Source organism: Micropterus salmoides, unplaced genomic scaffold (assembly GCF_014851395.1).
Source record: "Micropterus salmoides isolate LMB-PRFRI ecotype aquatic unplaced genomic scaffold, ASM1485139v1 Ms_hic_scaffold_3, whole genome shotgun sequence".
NCBI lineage: Eukaryota > Metazoa > Chordata > Actinopteri > Centrarchiformes > Centrarchidae > Micropterus > Micropterus salmoides.
In genome coordinates this window covers 39836838-39861523 of record NW_024042261.1, presented here as the reverse complement: position 1 = coordinate 39861523, position 24686 = coordinate 39836838, and the positions used below count along the sequence as shown (strand labels likewise).

The following is a 24686-nucleotide window of genomic DNA, read 5'->3' as shown; positions in this document are numbered from 1 at the left end:
GGATCCGGGTGGAGAGTCAGGTTCCAGGTGGAGTCCAGATCCAGTCGGAGAGTCCAGTTCCAGTCAGAGAGTCGGGGTCTAGTCGGAGAGTCCGGGTCCAGGCGGAGAGTCCGGTTCCAGTCAGAGAGTCAGGTTCCTGGCGGAGAGTCCAGGTCCAGGCGGAGAGTCCAGGTCCAGTCAGAGAATCCAGGTCCAGGCGAAGAGTCCGGATCCGGGTGGAGAGTCAGGTTCCAGGTGGAGTCCAGTTCCAGTCAGAGAGTCGGGGTCTAGTCGGAGAGTCCGGGTCCAGGCGGAGAGTCCGGTTCCAGTCAGAGAGTCAGGTTCCTGGCGGAGACTCCGGTCCGTGGTTTATGTCTTCCAGCCGGTCCGGGTCTGCATTCACTGTGAAGTGAAATGAGTTAGTGGAAACAGGTTTTATTTTTACATCAGTGTGAATTCAGTAAGCATTCTGTGAAAATGTTCCACCTTCTTTAGATACTTGTGTTGTCTTAAGCATTTATTTATTCATCTATTCAGTCTGTGATTATGTTCAGCGGAAGCTCTCTTTTATTTTGAAATCTGCTGGGACACCATGTTACCGTAATGCCTAGAAGAAACAGCGCGAGAGCTGGCGAGCTTTACGTCCCACCCTCCGCTTCGCAGCGCGACAGGAAGTTTGCTTAGAAGCAACAACGGAAGCGGGATTTCTACTTAAAAACATGGATTTAAAAGATTAATTGAGTGATTTGAAGTCGCAGACGGCTCAGATGATGTCTAACGCGGCGAGGAGCGGGGACATCATCCACCTGAACGTCGGCGGGAAGAGGTGAGGAGCCGGAGCAGGTTACGGCAGGCTAACCCCCGGCTAGCTTCAATGCTAACAGTATTGTTCCAGCGGTGTTATTGATGAATTAATATCTCAAAAGCAGAGATATATGAACCCCTGCTTATCCTTTAGTCGGGATACAAAGGTTGTGTAAGTGCAGAGAGAGGAAAGCGAGGCCGGAATTAAGTTTTGAAGAAGCTAAAGTTCAGGGAATGAACTAACGTGGAGCTAACGTTAAATATTAACGCTGAACAAAACTAGCTGTATTGTGTATTAAATGAAACAAACGATGAGTTTTGTTCGTGGGTAAAATAACGTTAATCTGAGGAATCTGTCAGGGCGGAACGAGTCGATAGAGGCACACTGTCCGATAATGGAACCTGTGTTTGGCTAACTTTTGAGTGGCAGAAACAGGATTTTAACGGTGGTTCCTTTTGTTTGTTCAAGTCCAGCTGTGGTTCAGTGATACCTGAAGTAAACTGCCTTTGTGCGGCAGAGCTGTCAACATCAGAGTCATGAAAGATAAAGAGGAAGTAACGTTACAGGCAGGAAGAAATCAATTACATGCGAACAAAGTAAATGATCTGTTTGGGTCCTTATGTACAGAAATATACTGACAATCTTAGAGAGAAAACTGCCTGTGAATATAATGCTGCTCATTCAAACTACAGGAAGACAGGAAACGTGTTTGATGTGGTTTCTATAGGACATTTTAAAACGATGTTGCATGAACTCATTACTGTTGAATAATTGTTACCTGTACATTGTGTGTGCCTGCTTTTATAAATAGTTTTTGATATCTGCGTATGTGATGTACACAGTGCTGCCTGGTCTCAGTCTGATTCTCTGTATAAATAGAGGATGTTGGAAGTCCAGCCAAAGCAACTGACTGGTATTTGAAGACCTTTGCATTTGTCCTGATGCTTGGATGAGAACTTTCCTCGTCCTGGAGATTTAAGAGCTTGTGTGGATGCTATTGGTTCTTTGGCACAGTCGTCCATTCACTAAGAATCTAGGTGTGATCTTTGACTGTGCTTTTAAATTTGATAAAAGCCAGCCAGCTCAGACTGTGGGATAAAGATTTTGAAAGAGTAATCCTTGCATTTACAACGTCTCGACCAGAATGCTGGAATTCTTTGTATGTTGGAGTGGATCGGTCGTCTCAGTCGGTTGCAGTTCGTCGTCCAGAGCGCAGCAGCTCGACTTCTAACTGGAACTAAACAGCGTGAGCTCATTACCCCCGATTTAGCTTCCTGTTGGCTTTAGGAGCCTTTATTGCTTGTTTTTAAGATTTTAAATGGGTTGTCACCTTCAAAGCGCTGAGGTTGTCCAATCAGATGCTCCTCACTGTCCCCAGATCCAGGTTAAATAATAAAAGCCGCATTTCGACCAAAAGTACCCGGGACTCTTAAGTCCGCAGATCTCTTTTCAAGGAACTAAAAGGTTCCTTCAGCCCTCTGTTGTTTGCAAACAACGGTGGAAAAGAGACGAGCAGTCGTAGAAAAACATTCTCCAGTTAAAGCCAGAAGCCTCCATTCAAAGATTCACTGCAAGGCAAGCCCCCCCCCCCCCAAAGTACTACCCTACTTTTTGGGTGGTCAAATAAAGACTCTAGAACTAAATTTAGACCCTGGTCCCTCCGGTGGAAACACTGAGTTCCTCCAAAGGTTCCTAGTTCTCGGTTTAGTTCCTTTGGATGAAACGCAGCTAAAGGTGACCAAGCCTCTTGTAATCTGTGGAATATTTTACCTTTTCAAATAAGAACTGCTCGGACTGCTGACATTTTCAATCCTCTCTAAAGACCCACTTCTATTCATCGGCCTTCAGACAGAATTGAGCTTTTACATTTTTCACCTTTTCTACTCTTTTCATCGTGTATAGTTTTTGTATGCTGAATTTGGAAAGCACTTCGGTCAACTAAAGAACTTAGAAATAAATTTGAACTTGAACTCACTTACGCAATATGACAATGTGAGCAAGGATATAAGACGTGTGGAGAAGAAGAAGAGTTAACGAGGTAATGTTGGTTTACAGGTTCAGCACCTCCCGACAGACGCTGACGTGGGTTCCTGACTCCTTTTTCTCCAGGTCAGTGAGACAAACGCACCCACACACACACACACACACACACACGACCTTTCCAAAGCCAAACTCCATTCAAAACGTTTACTGATTACTGACACAACATGTAAATGAAGTCCTTTAATCAATAAGATGGGTCTGCATACAAATAACTGCACTTAGACAGTGCATCAACTAGGGCTGCAACTAATGGTTATTTTCCTTTTTCATTTTCTCCTTTTAATTGATTAGTTGTCTGTTCCATAAAATGGTGAAAAATGTTCATTCAGTGTTGCCAGAGATGACGTCCTCAAACGTCCTTTTTTTTTTAACAACCCAAATATAATCCGTTTATTGTCACAGAGGAGGAAAGAAACCAGGAAATATTGTTGGAAGCTGGAATCATAGGGTGTGACAAAGTAGATCTGTAAATGTTTATTTGTAAAACGGGAAGATTATAAGTATTTGATTTGTGGACAAATTATTTTTCTTCTTCCCACTCCTTTCGAATATGTAAAGAAACTGACAAGAGTTTCAAAACTTTCTTTCTGTAATTATTATTATTTTATTTATTATTGTGTTATTTAATAATTTTGATTTGTTTTAATTACTATTTGTTGTTGGATGTTAACGGAAAAGCAGCTGCCAGCGTAATGTACAGTAAAGTGTGCTGTGTCTCTAACCGCTGGACTGTTTGTGCTTGTCTTCAGTCTTCTGAGCGGTCGGATCTCGACTCTGAAGGATGAAACTGGAGCTGTAAGTTCAGTCGCTCTGTGTTCGTCTGTTCGTTTAGTCCTCACATTGTTATCATCTTCGTTACACTGCTGTAAACAAAATGCGTGTCTCTCACCGTAGATCTTCATCGACAGGGACCCGTCTCTGTTCGCCACCATCCTCAACTTCCTACGGACCAAAGAGCTGCACCCCCGCTCCATCAACGTGCACATGCTCATGCACGAGGCCGAGTTCTACGGCATCACGCCGCTGGGTGAGTCTGAGCCTCGGGAGATGTGACGAGACGGGAGAAAATATTTTGCCAAATCAGCATACATTTAAAAAAAAGATGCCTTTAAATGAGAATAATTTTAAAAACTCTGATTTACAGAGTTTACAGATGTTAAATAGTTTAGAAGATTATTATCTTCTCTCTGTTTAAGGTCCAGTTGACGCAAAGTAGTGTTTTCAGCGTCCACGGTGTGTGTAGAAAGGAAGTAGTCTTACTTGTTCTCTCGCTGTTATGGTCTGTTCAGTTCAATTCAATTTTATGTATATAGCGCCAAATCACAAAGAGAGAGAGAGAGAGAGAGAATATATACACAGAGGTACAGACAGTAAAGGTGATGTTGCTATAGACTAAATGAAAAATGGTACAGATATTTATAGTAGTGTTAATGGTAACAGTCGTAATGTTAATGATTATAATAACAATAATAACAATAGGACTAGTAACAATAATTGCAGCAGAGGGTGTCGAGCAGGAACACGGGGGCAGCAGGTGACCCGCAACCACAGATCCAGACTCCACAGCTCCAGAGCCAGAAAACCTGCAGGAAGTGATAGGAGGAGAGAGGAGAGAGACGAGAAAGCACAAGACTACCAGAAAGGGGAGAAGTTGTGTTAGTAACATGCAATAATGGGATGAGGTTGCATACAGAGGGAGAGAAAGTAGAGGAGAGAGGAGCTCAGTGCATCATGGGAAATCCCCCGGCAGTCTAGGCCTATAGCAGCATAACTAAGGGATGGTTCAGGACTACCTGAGCCAGCCCTAACTATAAGCTTTATCAAAGAGGAAAGTCTTAAGCCTACTCTTAAATGTGGAGATGGTGTCTGCCTCCTGAACCCAAACTGGAACCTGGTTCCACAGGAGAGGAGCTTGATAGCTGAACGCTCTGGCTCCTAGTCTACTTTTGGAGACTCTAGGAACCACAAGTAACCCTGCATTCTGGGAGCGCAGTGCTCTGGTGGGGTAGTAAGGTACTATGAGCTCTTTAAGATAAGATGGTGCCTGACCATTAAGAGCTTTGTAGGTAAGAAGAATGATTTTAAATTCTATTCTGGATTTTACTGGAAGCCAATGCAAAGAAGCTAAAACAGGAGAAATGTGATCTCTTTTCCTGGTTCCTGTCAGAACATGTGCTGCAGCATTCTGGATCAGCTGAAGAGTCCTTTACAAACTGCACGCTCACTACTTTAAGCTGTTATACAAACTGCACGCTCACTACTTTAAGTGTCATTTCTTCAGTGTCGTCGCATGAAAAGATAGAATCACGTATTTACAAAGATGTGAGGGGTGAACTCACTCTGGTGAGATACTGCAGATCCTTGCAAAAATTGAAAATGTGATTAATGAGGTAAAAATGATCATCCCCTCTAATATGGCAAATTGTATCGCAGTTGCTATATCAGTCAAAATAATCGCAATTTTCAAAATCGTTGAGCCCTAAAATACGTGTTGAGTTTGTGCAGGTTTCCTCTGGTCTGTGGGACAATAAGAACATTTAAGCCCCTTTAGTTTTTTAATATCACTATCACTATCAGCGATAAGATGTTTTTCTTTGTGCGTCTGACGTTGCTCTGCTCTGTTATCTGATGAAAGAACTGTGTTTTAACAGTGCGTAAGCTGCAGCTGTGCGACGAGCTGGACCGATCCTCCTGTGGAAACGTGCTGTTCAATGGCTACCTGCCTCCACCAGGTAAACCACACCGTCACCACAGCACACCTGATCCACACGAGAGAAAGTGTTTAAATAATGTTTGTTTATTTCAAGTGTTACCGGAGAAACGGAGGTTAATATATCAGTTCAACAGAATGAACGATGGGCAGATGTCAGATCGATGCTTGTTTCATTGGCTCTTCCTGCTCTGAGCATACAAGTGATGACTCATGTGATCGCTTAAGGTTTCTTGTAAATGATCCTCTACATTTTACTGTAAGTTGGTGTGAGTCACTTTGCTGGAAGTGAAGAATGAGACACATTTACAAAGAACATTTTTTCACTTCTCAGTTGGGTTCAGCATCATCACAGGTGGTGATGGCGCAAGACCTTTGTTGTAAGAGACCAGGAAGAGGATTCAATCCCCACTGTGACACATCCACCGATGTGTCCCTGAGCAAGACGCTTAATGCCTCGTTGATCCAGAGGCGTGCGACCTCTGACAGATGTAGCAGTTGTAAGTCGCTTTGGATAAAAGCGTCAGCTAAATGAATAAGTTATGAATGAGACAGTTTTATATTTCCCTTAACAGAAGTTCATCCGTGCGGTAACCTTATAGGAATAGTTTCAAACTTCCCTTAGTTTCTGGGAAAAACAGCCAGTTAAGATTGAGTTAAGAGAAACTCTTAATGAGGGGCGTGTCAGTTCTACCTTTAAGACTCCTGAGATTTAGGAGTCTTAAAGACGGTATAAAAGAAGTGGGCGTAGCCGCTGTGACATCACCCTGCCGTTCTGAAGCCTTGAGTCTGGCATTTTTGCCGTCACCATTATATTATTTTTTGGAGCCGTATTTGGAGGGAGGAGCTAGCTAGCTTGATTAGCTAGCGACAAACAAAGTGTACTTAGCGGGAAAATGAGCAGCCGACTCCTGATGAGCTTTCTCAGCGGCGCTGGTTAAATGACCAGACCAGAAACTCATCAGGAAAGTGTTTACTGAGGGAATAAATCAGCTGACAAGTAGAAACATTTTCTCACAGACTTCTATACAATCACACTTCTTTCTGCAGCCGCTGGAGTCGCCCCCTGCTGGCTGCTGGAGAGGACGCAGGTTTAAGTCGCCCCCTGCTGGCTGCTAGAGAGGACGCAGGTTTAAGTCGCCCCCTGCTGGCTGCTAGAGAGGACGCAGGTTTAAGTCGCCCCCTGCTGGCCGCTAGAGAGGGCGCAGGTTTAAGTCGCCCCCTGCTGGCCGCTAGAGAGGGCGCAGGTTTAAGTCGCCCCCTGCTGGCTGCTAGAGAGGACGCAGGTTTAAGTCGCCCCCTGCTGGCTGCTAGAGAGGACGCAGGTTTAAGTCGCCCCCTGCTGGCTGCTGGAGAGGACGCAGGTTTAAGTCGCCCCCTGCTGGCTGCTAGAGAGGACGCAGGTTTAAGTCGCCCCCTGCTGGCTGCTAGAGAGGACGCAGGTTTAAGTCGCCCCCTGCTGGCTGCTAGAGAGGACGCAGGTTTAAGTCGCCCCCTGCTGGCTGCTAGAGAGGACGCAGGTTTAAGTCGCCCCCTGCTGGCTGCTAGAGAGGACGCAGGTTTAAGTCGCCCCCTGCTGGCTGCTAGAGAGGACGCAGGTTTAAGTCGCCCCCTGCTGGCTGCTAGAGAGGACGCAGGTTTAAGTCGCCCCCTGCTGGCCGCTAGAGAGGACGCAGGTTTAAGTCGCCCCCTGCTGGCTGCTAGAGAGGACGCAGGTTTAAGTCGCCCCCTGCTGGCCGCTAGAGAGGACGCAGGTTTAAGTCGCCCCCTGCTGGCTGCTAGAGAGGACGCAGGTTTAAGTCGCCCCCTGCTGGCCGCTAGAGAGGACGCAGGTTTAAGTCGCCCCCTGCTGGCCGCTAGAGAGGACGCAGGTTTAAGTCGCCCCCTGCTGGCTGCTAGAGAGGACGCAGGTTTAAGTCGCCCCCTGCTGGCCGCTAGAGAGGGCGCAGGTTTAAGTCGCCCCCTGCTGGCCGCTAGAGAGAACGCAGGTTTAAGTCGCCCCCTGCTGGCCGCTAGAGAGAACGCAGGTTTAAGTCGCCCCCTGCTGGCCGCTAGAGAGACGCAGGTTTAAGGCGCCCCCTGCTGGCCGTTAGAGAGGACGCAGGTTTAAGGCGCCCCCTGCTGGCTGTTAGAGAGGACGCAGGTTTAAGGCGCCCCCTGCTGGCTGCTGGAGAGGACGCAGGTTTAAGGCGCCCCCTGCTGGCTGCTGGAGAGGACGCAGGTTTAAGGCGCCCCCTGCTGGCTGCTGGAGAGGACGCAGGTTTAAGTCGCCCCCTGCTGGCTGCGAGAGGACGCAGGTTTAAGGCGCCCCCTGCTGGCTGTTAGAGAGGACGCAGGTTTAAGTCGCCCCCTGCTGGCTGTAGAGAGGACGCAGGTTTAAGTCGCCCCCTGCTGGCTGTTAGAGAGAACGCAGGTTTAAGGCCCCCTGCTGGCTGTAGAGAGGACGCAGGTTTAAGGCGCCCCCTGCTGGCTGCTGGAGAGGACGCAGGTTTAAGTCGCCCCCTGCTGGCTGCTAGAGAGGACGCAGGTTTAAGTCGCCCCCTGCTGGCTGCTAAAGAGGACGCAGGTTTAAGTCGCCCCCTGCTGGCTGCTGGAGAGGACGCAGGTTTAAGTCGCCCCCTGCTGGCTGCTAGAGAGGACGCAGGTTTAAGTCGCCCCTGCTGGCTGCTAGAGAGGACGCAGGTTTAAGTCGCCCCCTGCTGGCTGCTGGAGAGGACGCAGGTTTAAGTCGCCCCCTGCTGGCTGCTAGAGAGGACGCAGGTTTAAGTCGCCCCCTGCTGGCTGCTGGAGAGGACGCAGGTTTAAGTCGCCCCCTGCTGGCTGCTGGAGAGGACGCAGGTTTAAGTCGCCCCCTGCTGGCTGCTAAAGGACGCAGGTTTAAGTCGCCCCCTGCTGGCTGCTAGAGAGGACGCAGGTTTAAGTCGCCCCCTGCTGGCTGCTGGAGAGGACGCAGGTTTAAGTCGCCCCCTGCTGGCTGCTGGAGAGGACGCAGGTTTAAGGCGCCCCCTGCTGGCTGCTGGAGAGGACGCAGGTTTAAGTCGCCCCCTGCTGGCTGCTAAAGAGGACGCAGGTTTAAGTCGCCCCCTGCTGGCTGCTAGAGAGGACGCAGGTTTAAGTCGCCCCCTGCTGGCTGCTGGAGAGGACGCAGGTTTAAGTCGCCCCCTGCTGGCCGCTAGTGAGGACGCAGGTTTAAGTCGCCCCCTGCTGGCCGCTGGAGAGGACGCAGGTTTAAGTCGCCCCCTGCTGGCTGCTGGAGAGGACGCAGGTTTAAGTCGCCCCCTGCTGGCTGCTGGAGAGGACGCAGGTTTAAGTCGCCCCCTGCTGGCTGCTAGAGAGGACGCAGGTTTAAGACTTCACTTTCAGACCCGGAGGTTCCTGCTTGGTTCGGCCTGACACAAACATTATTTTTTTAGAGATCTCAGCCAGTTAGGAGCTCCGTTTAGCCTCAGGATGTTTTGGGAATGCGTCCCTCTGAGGGTCCGGCCCCTGATTTCTGTTTCCCCCTCTTGTGTCCTCACTTCCTGTTCGTGTCTCTCCCAGTGTACCCGGCGAAGCGCCGTAACCGTCACAGCGTAGCGGGATCGCAGTTCATGGCCGGCCGAGTCGTGCCTGCAGAGAGAGCGCCGGTCAGACGCAGCAACACCATGCCCCCCAACCTGGGGAATTCTGGGATACTGGGCAGAGCCAGCACTGAGGAGAGGACGCCTGGAGGTAAAGACACACATTTAATGTCCCTGGATTGTAAAACATTTATACCTTTTGAGTGTTGTAATGGAAAGATGAAGGATTGGAAAGTGATCCAGAGTTTTCTAACGTGTTTGTAGGTCAGGTATCAGATCCCGGCCTGGTCCGGATCATCTGTGGTCATCACAACTGGATCGCTGTGGCCTACGCGCAGTTTGTCGTCTGCTACAGGTAAACACTTTGTTTTCTAGAGAAACAGTTCAGTTCAACGGGGCTTTATTGGCAGGAAACAGACGTTTTAAATGTTTGTTAAAAAATACAAATAAGTGAGAACTATAGAAACATGCAGTGAAGCTAAATGTCCTTTATTAGGGCCCGAGCACGACCGTGCGAGGTCCCTATTGAATTTGCTAAGATTATTATTTTTAGGGCCGAGCACGAACCGTGTTATTAGGGCCCGAGCACGAACCGTGTTATTAGGGCCCGAGCACGAACCGTGTTATTAGGGCCCGAGCACGACCGTGCGAGGTCCCTATTGAAACTGTAACTCCTGCTGTGACCTGTATTCAATAGCAATCACATCTGTATATAAACACGTGTGCATATAGCGCACCCCCAACACTTACCCTAATCTATTTTTATTAAATGTGTATTTTCTTATCCGTTTCTGGCACTGGTGTAAATCAGGGCTCTACGGTGAGACCAGTTTGCACGTATATGCCCCTAAAAATTGATACGTGCGAACCGTTAAAATGACTGGCTGTGGGTTTAGCTAGCTGGCTATTTATCTACATCAGGAATCTTTTGTAGAAACATGTTGAACTTTAATAAAATCAATTTCACTTTTACTCAACTGACCAATCACAGCCTGGATGGGGCGGGACATAAAAATGGTTTGACGTGCTACAGCTTTCAAATGTTGAACTCATTCTGCATGAATGGTTCTTATTATTGCTGAGATAGTAGCATTAACAAATTAAGAGACCAATGTAGGCCATTTATCTTGCACCAAGATTTAATAAATAGGGCCATGGATAAAAATACAGTGAATCGAAACACTTCACCTCTGTATCCAGGAGGGCCATGAGCAGCACCGTGCAACATGAAGGGATTCCCTAAAAGTGTTGCTGTGTGTGCATTTTAGAACTTTATGATATAGAGTTTACTGAGTGTTATTTTACTCCTCAAGAACTTATTTGACCTTGAGACTGACGCTCTCTCTCTGTCTCACAGGGTGAAGGAGTCCACCGGGTGGCAGCAGGTCTTCACCTCCCCCCGTCTGGACTGGGTGATCGACAGAGTCGCGCTCAACGCCAAGGTGATGGCGGGCTCTCTGGGAGACAACGACAAGATGGTGGCCGTAGCCTCGGGAACGGAGATCATCCTGTGGGCCATCTGCCCGGACGGCAACGGAAACGAAATCGGTGCGAGTTTGTGCCTGGGCCCTGTTTCCCAAAAACGTTGTCACTTAAGATTCTCTCAAACGAAATGATTTGAGGTAAACGGGGCTCGTCCAGCTGCCGCTCGGGAGGGATAGCAGCATCTTTAGAACCTTTCTGTCAGTCCTTCCTGGGTTTGGTGAAATGTTTAATAAAGACTTGGAGGAACCCAGAAGAATCAACACTTCAGTCTCAAACGCTGCGGCTTTAAGGTTTAAAGGCAGAAAACATGTTTTGACGTTTAGTAAAAATAATCGTCCTTTTCAGGCTGTTCCAGCAGCACAGAAACAACTTGACGTCGTTTCTTTCTCCTGCAGGCGTCTTCAGTCTGAACGTGCCGGTAGAGGCTCTCTTCTTCGTTGGTAACCAGCTGATCGCCACCAGCCACACGGGGAAGGTCGGGGTTTGGAACGCCGTCACCAAACACTGGCAGGTGGGTGGAAACGCACTCTGCTGCACGGCATCATGACACCTAAGTCACTCGCTTCCGCTTCCGGCCCACGGGACCTTATTTCGGGAAAAATATGTACGATAGTCGACAACGAGACACAACTTATTTGTTGATCCCGTTTGAACTGAGCCCTGAATCACACACATGATGTTTGTCAGTTTGAAAGATAATTTTATCCATCAGGAAAGTTGCAGTTTGTCATAAATCAGTAAAGTTACATGTCGTTTTGAGTGAAAACCGTTCAGTGAGCTACGTCTCTCGTCTTGCACGAGATACGTCACCAAGATGTTAGCGCGGTGATGCTAAGCTAACGTTCATTGCTTGGTTGCTGCTAGCTAGATTAGCTATGTTCCACACAGAAATATATCTCGCCTGATGCTTTTAATGCAACGACTCTCAAGTTCTTTGACGTTCACTTCAGTCATTAGTTATGACGCCACATACGCCACTTTTGGGTTTGTGGTCTCTGTAATTATGCATTTTCAGTCTTATATATTACACAAACTGCAACTTTCTTGACTCTTAAATTAGGGCTGCACGATAAATGTAATTGCGATGTCGTCATGTGCGAGAGTGTGCGAGACACTCTCCTCTCTGCTGCAGTCGGCTCATTATCATAACTTTTAAGACAACAACTGACCGTAACCAGGGTTCCCGCAGCTCCTTAAAAAGTCTTAAAAGGTCTTAAATTGAAATCAGGGAAATTAAGGTCTTAAACTGTCTTAAATTTGCTGTAGGTATTAAATTTGCCAATGATGCGTTTAAGGCTGGTGCGGAAATTGTCACGCACATTCGACTAAAACGCATAGCGTGTATTTGTATGATTTTATTTTAGTAATTGACAATGCGAGACCCCGCCATTAGTATAACTCATGTCGCGTTTACGTTAGCTGCAGACGTTGACGTAGATCGGATCGTTCTCTGTAGCTCAAACAGCTGCAGCCTACATCACGTCCTCCTCATCCAAAAAATGATCTATAACTACAAGTTAAAATAACTTTCTAAAGTGTGTCTTTCACCGTGATTTGTTTTCCTCCATGGATTATTTACCTCTCTTTAGCAGTGTGCCTGTGTATTAAATCGGCCGGTTATTTTAGTAGTTTATATTGAGTTTAACACAGTGTGTGAGTAAGGGCTGGGCGATATGGGAAAAACTAGTAAAATCATCATTATTTTTAGCTTAAAGGCTGATTTTAGCTCCTGAAGAAACCAGATGGTTAATTGTGCTTTTAAACGTTTCTTTACGGTCAGAACAAACACTTGATGCCAAAAAGCAGCCTGGTATCAAACAGTGGATCACGTCACAGAGCTGAGGTAGATCATCCAAAACAACAAATATGCACGAGAAAAATTCATTAATTAGTACTTTTTCCTCAACAAAATAAATATCTTAATAGAAAAGAAAGTGCTAATTTGTTTGTGATTTCAAATAAATTAAATCAAATATTTATTGAACAAAGAGAAATTGAGAAAGATTGTGTCACGATAATTAACATTATTGTGATATTGCCCCGTAGTTCACGTTCACAAACGGACACGATCGGTTCACCAAAAACATGAGCAAGATCAATAATCTACAATGTTTGAGCACGTTTATGCACAACACTGAATGGACACACTGTCCAGGCACCTGTCTGCGGTCATGGTGTCCCTGAACACATCCAGAGGTCGTTTTGCTGATCGGATCACAATCTGTCCTCAATGTGTCTCGGGTGCATTTACACATGTACTTTCATGTGTTCAAGTGCTACCTGATCACAATCTGATCACACACAATACATTTTAATGCCAGGTGTAAACTCTGTCTTCCTCAATTCGGTATAAGTCATTTACCTGTGGTGAAAATAAAACTGCCAAATATATATTGCGTCGTTCATTAAGGGATCAAACGCGCGTCTTTTTTCTCTCAAAGAAATTGTTTCAAAATTTGAGGTCTTAAATTTATATTTCTTGAGGTCTTAAAAGGTCTTAAAAAGCATTAAATTTGACTTTTAAACTGGTGCAAGAACCCTGGTAATTTCCTTGACGGCCGCTAATCGTTCAAAACGTAGTCACAGGACTCGTCACGGAGCGCTCTGTGACGGAGAGACGTCGTCCACAGCTGAGGCGTTCAGACAGAAGAAAACGGGGAGAAGATAAAGAAGGTTTGAGTTTGGCTCGCTGCCATTTAACTTTAGCCGTATATATCAAGTTTTCACAGAGCCGACGTGCTCGTCAGTCACTTCTCATCAACCGACCAATCGCAGCCTGGATGGGGCGGGACATTAAAAAAGTTTTATGTGCTGCAGCAAATCATTAAATGTTGAACAATATGATTGTTGAGAAGTTAGTAATCAGCATTAACAAATTAGAGACCGATGTAGAGTCTTTTTCCTGCACAAGCATTTAATAAATCAGAACAACCCACAGAAATGAAACGGCTGTAACTGGATTATTCAACTAGTGGTAAAAAAGTATACTTTATAATGAATGTAGTATTTAATATATTATTGTTATACTAACAGTAAACTATTAACTATATACTCTTTATTTAATCCACTCGTGTCCAGTTCCTCCTCCACGCTGTGGATAGAGACTCTGCTTTAGACAGATATAATATATTCTCCTCTGCAGAGCAACACAAGCGAGTAGACTCAGATTATCATTTGCTCAATTATAATCAAATCACAATATTACTTTTTCTCCAAATCGTGCAGCCCTAATTTAAATGCATATTTTAAATTGACCATCATCATCATGTGTAATTCAGAGCACAATTCAAACGGGATCAAAAAATTAGTTGTCTCTCACCGTTGAATTTTGCTACTGCTGCCTCGTTCGGTCAGTTTCTTTTGTGTTATTGTGTGACTTTGTTGTTTTTGATTGTTTTTAACACAAACTAACCAATCGAGGCAGCGGCAGACTAGTGACTCCCCTTTTGTTCCAGGTAAAATTACTGTTTTCATCAGTGGAGTCTTGCGGCTTTGATGACTGTTTCTGATGATCTTTTTAGAGAAGTTCTGTCTCTGTAAGGATCCTTTCCATAATAATTTCAGACACTTTCAGACCGTCTGAACCAGTCAGCGGCAAAAAGTGCAAGCATTACGCTGCAGCCCCGTTTCGCGGCTGCAGCCAAACCTGATTAATATAATTATAACGTTAGTGATAAAGCGCCTATCAAACAAAAGTTAAAAGTGCTTTAAAAAAGATAAACACAGGGTGAAAAGATAAAATACATGAGGACAATGCAAGTCATAAAATACAAATAAAACATGGAAATCACAATTAATTAAAACAGTTTGACTATAACAATAAGAATAAATAGCAACTTTATGACTGAAATAGAAAATGTAAGATAAAACGAGCAGCTCCGGTAAAATGCCTTCCGATTTAAAAGTGTGTTTTTAAAAGAGGACACTGACTCTGAGAGCCTTACTTCCTTGGGCAGGTGGTTCCAGATCTCAAATTTACCATAAATTCATAAGGAGTTAAAAGGTCTGATTTTATAAGCAGGAGCCAAACCATGGAGAGCCTTAAAAGTAATCACTGAGATCTTAAAATAAAGACAAACAGGGAGCCGATGTAAAGAGGCTAAAACAGGAGTGATGTGATCAGACCTTTACTGCTGTCAGGTTTTTAGCTCAGGATTGTTTAATGGTGCCTGTAAGGATTTGTAAAGCAAACTATAAACATGAGCAGCAGCTTCCAGTTCTTCATCTCTGATGTTCTGTGTGCAGAATCAGGACGTGGTTCCCATCAGCAGCTACGACACCGCCGGCTCCTTCCTCATCCTGGGCTGCAACAACGGATCCATCTACTATATAGGTGAGTCGGCACAGCGCTGTACTGGCTTACTGCTAATTAGCATTTAGCTCAAAGCAGTGCGGCCTCACAGAGGCGTTGGCGTGGCTGCAGACTCTGGTCTACATACGGACTGAATATCGAGTGGAGACCTGTAGAACAACTGGCTCGTTGTTATCTGTATATGAAGCAATAAAGATACGTTTGAACAGAGAATCGCTGCTGTTTCATGATGTTTGTTTGTCAGATGTGCAGAAGTTTCCTCTGAGGATGAAGGACAACGATCTGCTGGTGACGGAGCTGTACAGAGACCCGACTGAAGACGCCATCACTGCTCTCAGCGTCTACCTCACTCCCAAAACAAGTATGGAACTACAACACTGTTGACATCTGTTCTCATTGTACATCTGCTTCATGCTTTGTTGTATTTAATCAGAGAATCAAAGGAAACTTAATGTTGCTAAAGTGAAAACACGGCTCTACCAAGCGATTCATTAAATGTTAAGTTTAAAAACATGAAGCTTAATCCGACCTCATAAAATCTGTGTTTAACTTGAGTCTGAAATGTCGTGTGGTCAGGTGACAGCGGGAACTGGATCGAGATCGCGTATGGGACCAGCTCTGGGACGGTTCGAGTCATCGTTCAGCATCCAGAGACGGTCGGCTCGGGGCCGCAGCTCTTCCAGACCTTCTCCGTCCACCGCAGCCCCGTCACCAAGATCATGCTGTCCGAGAAACACCTCATCTCAGGTACGAGTGCGAGAGGGGACGCCTCGTCTCGGGGACGCCTCGTCTCGGGGACGCCTCATCTCTGGTACAGGGTTCTCTCAGCTCTTACCTCTAAAATCCACTGACTCCGTCTACGGCACGTTACGGCTGCGCCACGGTTGCCGGAGCTAATCGCTGCCATTATAGTCAATGCTCGTGAGTCCACCAGCTGCGGCCGCAGCGCGTCTCAGAAGCGTCTCAGAAGCGTCCCAGAAGCTCCGCAGAGAACAGGCAGCAGGTCTATTTTCACCGCTAGCCGCGTCAAGCAGCACAGAGCAGATCGAACCAGGCAGGAAGTCAGACACAGAACGGCAGAGATAATCCGGTCAATTTTCAAAATAAAACACCCTGTGGATCCTCCCGATTGTAAAACAACAATAACACAGTGAAAACGGACACAAAAGGAAAACATTTAACTACGTAGCTACTTGATCACAGAAGCACAAAATGCAAACACTGATGACCAAATCAACAAAATCTAAACATTTCAGCAAAATCAGTGGACGTTGACGCCGGGATGAGGACGCATCAAAACCGTGGCGCAGCCGTAACGTGTCGTAGCCGGAGTCAGTGGATTCCCGGCGTTAGTCTTAAATTGTCTTAAATTTCCTGTAGATATTAAATTTGCCGATGGCGCGTTTTAGGCTAGCTTGAAATTTTTAGTTAGCTTACACCCTTTACACATTAGTAAACACCCCCTATGTTCGGAATATGCAAAGGGAAAATAAAATGCCGACATGACATCATTAAAAAGAGCTATCGTGCATCTTGTTTGGGTTAAATTTGCTATAAAATGGCGGAAAAAGAACAGAACACATAGCAGAGACAATTAAACTTGAGTGCTGTTTGTATCATTTGCACAGTTTCTTTGACACTTTTAGGTTTTGTTAAATTATATTTGTTGAGGTCTTAAAGTCTTGAATTAGACTCTTAATGGTGCCAGAACTGTCTGAGAGAGACAGATTCTTTGTCTCTGGTTTTTATTGGCGTCCGTAAGAGTTGGTAAACCAAACTATAAAACTGAGGGGGACGCGTCCCGAGACGCACTTCTTCTCTTGGACCGGTACTGAAACTGAAACCCTCGGTCCAGGTTCTTCTTCACGTTGCTCGTTTCTGGGTCACTGAAGTCGTTGGTGTTTGTTGTCTCTCAGTTTGTGCGGACAACAACCACGTGCGGACGTGGACGGTGACTCGCTTCAGAGGGATGATCTCCACCCAGCCGGGCTCCACGCCGCTCACCTCCTTCAAGATCCTCAGCCTGGACGACATCGACGGGCACGGAGGCTGCAGCGCCGGGACAGAGATAGGTAACGCGCACGGCCACAGGGGTTAAAGGTCAACGAGTTTCCTCTGTTTTCAAAAAATATTCCATTTTTTAACAGCAAATTGGTGAATTTTCCAACACATTTGAGATATTCAACATCATCTGTGGTAAGTTATTAGAGTCGGCGTGGCCGAGTGTCAGCAATAGATGGCCTAACGTTTCACTTCCATCACTATATTGGATGTATACTCAAAGATGGGAGGAACGTCTGCAGGAGACGCAGCACCAGAGGGGCGGGGCTGTGATGCTGCTGTTGGCCAGGACACTGCGGAGAAGGAGCCCATTAAAACAATCCACGTGCATGTTAGAGGACGGGTTGTTAGGCGAGATGGTAACTGTGCTCCTGGTTCTCAGGTCCGTATGGAGAGAGAGACGACCAGCAGGTGTTCATCCAGAGAGTCGTACCGGACACCGATAAACTCTACGTGAGGCTGTCGTCCAACGGAAAGAGGTGAGTGTGACCTAATAACGGCTGGATAAACGGCTCGTTTGGATGCTTTTAAATAATCTTTTTACCAAGTTGAAATTACTTTGCAAACTGAAAATAACCCAAACACAGACGTCTCATCACCTGACCGTGATCTGAGCAGCATGCGTAGACGAAATGAAACTGCTGCAGCCTCCTGAACTTCCCCCGTTACTGATTCGCAAACCATGAGTTCACAATCAAGAGTTTAACTGGCAGCTTGTTAAGTCCCATCAAAAACACACAGTCCGCTGGTCGTACGCTGGAGTTTCAGATGTGTCTTCACTCACATACTATCTTTGTGGGCACGGCGCTCACGGAGCTCCCCTGTGCGCCCTGGTTCTTCAGCAGACTACCAGGGGCGCGTAAAAATCTTAAAAGTTAAATAGAAAGTGTTACCTGTAGGCCTGTTCTGTGAGCACGTGCTCTCTGACAGCACCACAAACATAGACTGTATAAAAGAAGTGGGCGTAGCCGGCGTGACGCCCCCCCGTTGGTTTGTGGTTTACCGTTTTGAAGCCTCAAGTTTGGGATTTTGGCCGTCGCACTCTTGTTTTAATTTTTCATTTAAATTTTTTTAACCAGACGTGACCATATTTGGACGCTAGGTGCATCTGTAACTCACTGCGATATCTGTGAGGTGTGTTTGACTTCACTTACCGTGATGCATGCTGGTTAGAAATTCAGCATGTCACGTGACTTTAAAACCTTCCAGGAGCAAACTGGCTGCAGTTTTCTGAGTCTGTTGCCACAGTTGCAGTTCTAAGTGTTTCTGCACACCACCCCTGCAGGCGCCAGCAGCTCACATTTGAACATCAAGTCAACGAAAAACTGGCTTAAAACAAAATGTTCTTACCGGGAAAAATGAACAGCCGACTCCTTAAAGCAGCGGCAGTCGGCAAACAAGTGTAGAAAACATAGTCAAATCATTTCAAATCCATCCGATGACGTTTAGCTCAGACCGGCAGATCCCTTGTTAAACAAATTGATTCTAAGGTCACTTCTGCACATGCTCACAATAAAGCATGTGCTGCAGTGAGCGGCAGTCATGGACGCTTCTTTTCATTTCCCTGAGGAACTTCAGGGGAATCCAATCACACCTATACTGACGCTGTTTTCAGAGGTGTGTCCAGCAGGCCAGAGTCTCTTTTGAATGTTCAGAACTTTTCAAAGTAAAGGCTCACTAACCTCAACATGACGCATTGCTGCAAAAAACGTTCTCGTGCTTTTATTTTGGAGGCACAATCACGTAAGAGGAAGTGATCGTGTGAGTAACTGTTGCTGTCATGACTGAGATCCATTTCAGCACCAGCCGCTATCAATTTATTTATTTTCTATTTGTCTGCTATCAAAGCAACGTGGCCGCGGGCCGCCTGTTGCTGCCCACTGATGTAGAGTGTGTTTCAGTTCAAACGAACGCTGATTAAGTCGTTTTTAGGCGACCCAACGGTGAAAGGGTCGAAGCTCTGTGACGGCACCCAAAGACAATTTCACCGCTCGTCAAATGTGGATACGACTCACCTCTAAGGGATCACGCTGTGTTGAAGAAGACTTAAAACTAGCGACTGAGACCATGAACTCATCAGGAAAGTGTTTACTGAGGGAATAAATCAGCTGAGACATTTTCTCATAGACTTCTTCCTGCAAGCAGTGGAGTCGCTGAGGACTTTCTAACCTCATGCCCCAAATATAAAACACTAAGACCAAAAAACTTTGCAAACATTTCCCAAATATACCCCGAATTCAAATTTATATCAGACTCACAGAAACTCCCCTATTTACTGGGAGAAATGCCCAAATGTCAAATAATTGCTGCAAAATATGTCTCCTCATGCCATGAAGTGAAGACAACCAGCGGAAACTGATAAATACATTAAATAACTGTACTTATGTTCAGATTATTAAGATTTTGTTTGATATTTTAGTAATTGTTCCTGATTTTTTTCAATTTTTTTATTTCACATTTGATACTGATTTTTTTAAAAATTTTTGTCTATTAACACACACACGATTAGTTTTATGTATTTGTTATTTTAATTTAATATATTTAAACATTTTTTTTAAACACACATTTATTTATTAACTTTTATTTTATTATTTATTTATTTTTATGTAATTTTTATATGATATATTTTCTATTTTATTTTTTATTAACACACACAAACACATCTTTTACTGTTTTATTTAATTCTTTAATAAATGTATGAAATTCATTGTTTTGTTATTTATTTGTAGCTTTGGCAATATTGTTGTGATACATTCATGCCAATAAAGCTGATTTGAATTGAGAACCATTACGTGTTTTTCCCTAGAAATTCGTCCTAAAAACGTCTTATTTTCAGTTCTGCCACTTTAAATGTTGATATAAACCCACGAGAAAAACCAACAACCTGCCTTGTTTTATTTTATTCAGTGTGTTTTTATTAAACTTATTTTCAAATAAAATGATTTTCTTTATATAAACAAGATTTGCTCGTGTGTGTGTGTGTGTGTGTGTCAGGGTGTGTGAGGTGCGCTCGGTGGACGGCACCTCCATCACGGCCTTCATGGTCCACGAGTGCGAGGGCTCGAGTCGCATCGGCTCTCGGCCCCGTCGGTACCTGTTCAGCGGTCACAGCAACGGCAGCATCCAGATGTGGGACCTGACCACCGCCATGGACATCGCTGGCAAGGTCGACATCAGAGGTGGGACGCAACATTATTGAGGACAGGTTTCTCAAAATCGATGTAGCTTTAATGCTCTGTGATTGGTCGGTGAGTGATGTGGGCTCTCATTGGTTGTTTCGTAGCGCTGGGCGGGCCGACCGAGGAGGAGCTGCTGGAGCTGTTGGACCAGTGCGACCTGGCTCTGACCAGAACACCTGACAGCACACCTAGAGCCTCCACCTGCAGGTACACACACACACACACACACCCCAATAACAAATAAACACCTTGGTCATGTGACCCTCACCCGACCGTCAACCTTGCTGTTGACTCTTGTGACTTCCTGTTCCACCAGTCTTCACTCTCAGCTCAGCGACGTCTTCAGGACGGAGCGTCTCCACCCTGCAGCGGGAGGACGAGCAGCCGGAGCTTCGGGTTCGTCCGCTTCGCTGTGCGGCAGCCTCCCCCGCCAGGCTCCGCCCCCCGTGCCCCTCACCAAACCGGTCAGAGACTGCGGCCTATCAGCTGGGGTCGGGCCGCACACACTAACCATCCCAGCCTACGGCCACAACTCCGGCACCGGCCCGACCGCCAGCCCCCGGCTCCCCAGACACCCGGACCGAGACCGGGAGTGGGGGTCTCTCCGAAGGGGGAGCTTTGTGGAACGCTGCCAGGAGCGCGCCAAGGGTTCAGAGGCCGGCTCAGGGTTCGGGGTCCCGGCGGGAACGGAGGGTGTCAGACGGAGCTTAGCGGTGTGCAGCGAGTTAGAGGCTAGGTTCGGCCTCAGGACCCCCACCACCTTCTCTGTGTCGCCCGGTGCACGCCACTCCTCAGGAACACCTTCGTCACTGTCATCATCATCACCGCTGTCCTCATCTTCATCACACCGCAGGTCCACGCCTATTTCCCCAACAAGCCCCGCCCCACCTCCAGCCATGAGCCCGACCCGGTCTCAGGCGCCTGCCTCGCCTTGTCGCCCTGCTGCAGCGTCTCGTGCAACGTCTCCTGCTGATGTCCCGGCTTCACCGGAAAGCCCGGCGAGTCCAGACAGCCCCGCCGTCGGCCCGCCCACCAGCCCCAAACCACACATGAACGAGACCAGCTTCTGATTGGCTGTTCTGTCTGAGACTCATGAACCCGACAGTTGATCCTGAGAGCGGATTCATGTTTCCGCGGGTTTGTCCTTAATCAGCGGCTGAATACAGTTCTGTTGCCATAGTTACCAGATGCTGGTTGGTTGTTTCCTGGCGTCCAGCTCACGGGATCACGGCTAGCTACCCAACGTCAGGTGGGAGTAAAAACAGCTGAAAGTCTCGACTGTTGTCCTAAAGACGCACTAATCAATATTTCTACAATATCAATAAAAGAAATGACTCGGTGTCACGTGAACAGGACTGTTCATTAAGCTCCGCCTCCCTCAGTTATTGTCGCTGTCCTGTCAATCTACCTGTTCTCACACGGCATGTGATGGATTTCAGACAGAAGTAAACAAAAGCAGCTTCCAGTAAACAGCGAGCGAGCGAGCTAGCTAGCTAGCTAATTGTGCTAATGTTAGCGCCATGAGTTGGTTGAAAACGTCTCCGGCTGACTCATTTTATGGCTACATACATGATGTCATGCTAACAGACTGAAGCTAAAGCTAACAGCTGACATGAAGAAACACCATGTTCTTGTGTGGCAGCGATAGGTAGTCCTACTGTGCTATATTAGCGTTAGCAGCTACGCTAGCACTTTCCAAACAGTTTTCTCCTCAAATACTTTTCTCTTTTTAAAAGTGAAGCAAACTGTTTGAAGACACATCTGTGTTTGTCTTACCGCAGAGTTTTTAGTGCTAGCATTAGCTTAAAATCCAGTCGTTATGGAAGCCCATTTCTGCCACTGTGATGGGGGGGAGAAAAAAAAAAGTCCTGCAAAATTATTAATTTCCTCAAAATAATGAGTAACATTCTCAAAATATTGAGTTAGTACCTCCATAATATTGGCTTACTATTTAAAAAGTCATTATTTTGAGATATTAACTCATTAGAATAACTAACAGGATCTTTTCATTGGTTTCATCACAGTGGCAGAAATGGGCTTCCGTAAGTCGTCGTCCAGGAAAGAGACTTTTTATAAACTCCTGGGAGGTGAAATCAAGGACGCGTTGTTTTCATAAATTAACGTAGCTTTTTTAAGCAACGGAGGAGAAAAGTTTGTTTATTTTTTGTTTTGCAGGTAAGTTTCTCTAACCGGGACCCTTTTCTATTCAACCGTCTGATCAAGTTTGTATAGAAACTATATTTTTTTGTAAATTCACACTGTGATGAAGGAAAACACGTCGTCTTCAGTTTGTCTTTTCGCCAAGCCTGAACGCCTCACAGTGACAGCCAATCAGCTTTCAGCTCTGCTTTTGCTGCCAAATTAACACCGACAGACGAAAAGATGCTGATGGGAAATTTCAGCAACACTTTTACCTGGAAAGATCTTTTGTTTTGTGGAAACTAATTACAGGAAAAAAAGATTTCTTTGAAAGCTCCGTTTAAACCCCCCCAAAAATATTAATAAAAGATTAATTAATTATTGAAAACATTCTTTATGTTGATGTTATTGTACGTTTACCTGTTACACTCTTTAGGCATTAATTATTTTGGTGTACTACTGTGGTGGAATTTAACAAAGTGTATTTATTCAAGTACTGCAGTCAAGTCAATTTTTCATGTACGTGTACTTTACTTGTCAGAACTTCTACTTCACTACATTTATCTGACATGAATTACTTTTCAGATTCATATTAATAAATAGATTATGATGTAATATTATAGTTAAGAATCCTGCATTATAAGTATTTTTACTTTTTGTACTTTAACTATGTTTTGATTTTAAAACTTTTTCAGTAACATTTTATAAGCAGGACTTTAACTACAGTATTAGAGTAACTAGAGTATTTCTACACTACACTTCCCACAATATCAGTGCTTATCCGGATTAATTTAATTAATTCTATCATTAGAAATTATTCTTATGTTCTGCTGCAAAGTAATGCAAACAACAAATGAGAGATAATTATAAATAATTCTGTCTCCGTCTGTATTGTTTGGTTTTGCATCAAGCGTTCACACTTGTGACAGCGTGATTGGCAGAAACCCTGAATCAGTTCCACATGATGACGTTCTTTCCAGGAGACTTTCAGAGAAATTATTAAAAGGAAAATATGAACCCGTGAAGCAGAGTCGTCCGCCGTCCAAACCTCCTGTGAGTTCCCCGTTTGTAACTTTGACACTTTGGGTTTTTATTTCTCTGGTGTTTCTTTCATCTTTGTGGACTTTTCACTGAAATCACACGTTTTCTTTACACATGTAGCAGCTTTCAGCATTAAGCTTTTAAGTTTGTACCTTTTTGTTCTCCGGTCTGTGATGTGAACGTTCAGAGCCACACAGAAACTCAACTGGACCATTTTATTATAATATATTTTATTTAAGTTTAAAACACAGACGGTATAAAATAACGTGTGGCAAAATATGGTTAAAGAGGTGGCTTTGTGCTTTTTGGCTTTTCCCCTCTCCTTTATTGAGATTATCTTTTTTGTGCATGTAAAGGATTTTGAACCTGAAAATGAGCAGAATACCACCTCTTTAGTGAAAATCTTAGTTTTATTTATACATTATTTAGGTTGTTGACTGTATTACAGATTAGTCTGTTTCTGCAGTGTAAATAGTTTAGTTTATTTTTTGCATTTTAATTAAGTTTGGCTTGCTAACCGGTAATCCTGCGGCTTTACTTCCTTCCTGCTAATAAATTATGATGATGGGTTTGGGTTGGAGGCTCTACACGGCCGCAGCTAGATAAATTTGAATCTCGAGCCTTGAAAATGGCGGCCCATTTACCAATGGGTGACGTCACAGGGGCTACGTCTTTTATTCCGTTTGTGGCTTAAAATCATAAATGCTTTTAAGAGGAAAAAGCAAAATCAGGCTAATAATTGATAAGAGTTCAGTATTAAATGAATAAAAACATTATGAAATTAACATGAGCAAATTGTATAAAAATTAAGATATTAAAACATTTTGAAATTGTTCTTCATAAATGTAATAACTGTCATTGGACTTTTTTTATTTCATTACATATTTTCAACTTTGTTAAGTTCTTTCTAGTTGTGGCTCTTCTTGCTTTTTATTTTAAAAATGTCGTCTTGTAGAATCACGATGAGGATTTTCACTATTTTCGGACATTTTATGGACAAGATGATTAAAAGAAAAAAAATTAATTAGTTATAGTCCAACGTTTTATAAAATCAGAATTCAGTCCTGTAATAGAAAATATTTTGTTTCATTTTGGATTTCCATGTTTCCTACGACCTGTGAATGCAGCATTTGTGGCTCTGAACTGTTCCTGTCTGTCTGTTTTCTGCTGTTTTGAACATTAAACTTTATTAAATCCAGTCACGCTAACGGCTCATAGAGCAACTCTTGTTACGGCTGAACTCAGGTCAGCTCTGAGGAGGTTTTTTAATATTTCTATCTGAAGCTGCTTGATACGTCAGATTGTCTTTGTATTAAAAAATAAATAAAATACTTGACTTGTGAAAATGTGACGGGGGGGAGTCATTTCAAAA

The 24686-nt window shown here is 44.8% G+C and overlaps 1 protein-coding gene across 1 annotated transcript; it reads left to right on the top strand.

Moving 5' to 3' along the window:
- Nucleotides 1–611: 611 nt before the first annotated feature.
- On the top strand, nt 612–24660 carry shkbp1 (SH3KBP1 binding protein 1). Its single transcript, XM_038693226.1, has 17 exons — nt 612–805; nt 2840–2893; nt 3577–3622; nt 3722–3854; nt 5479–5559; nt 9078–9248; nt 9362–9452; nt 10455–10645; nt 10978–11093; nt 14828–14915; nt 15139–15255; nt 15471–15641; nt 16811–16966; nt 17338–17434; nt 19950–20134; nt 20239–20341; nt 20451–24660. Exons 1-17 carry the CDS (start codon nt 747–749, stop codon nt 21202–21204), a joined length of 2613 nt encoding a protein of 870 aa, XP_038549154.1. The 5' UTR covers nt 612–746; the 3' UTR covers nt 21205–24660.
- Nucleotides 24661–24686: the final 26 nt, after the last annotated feature.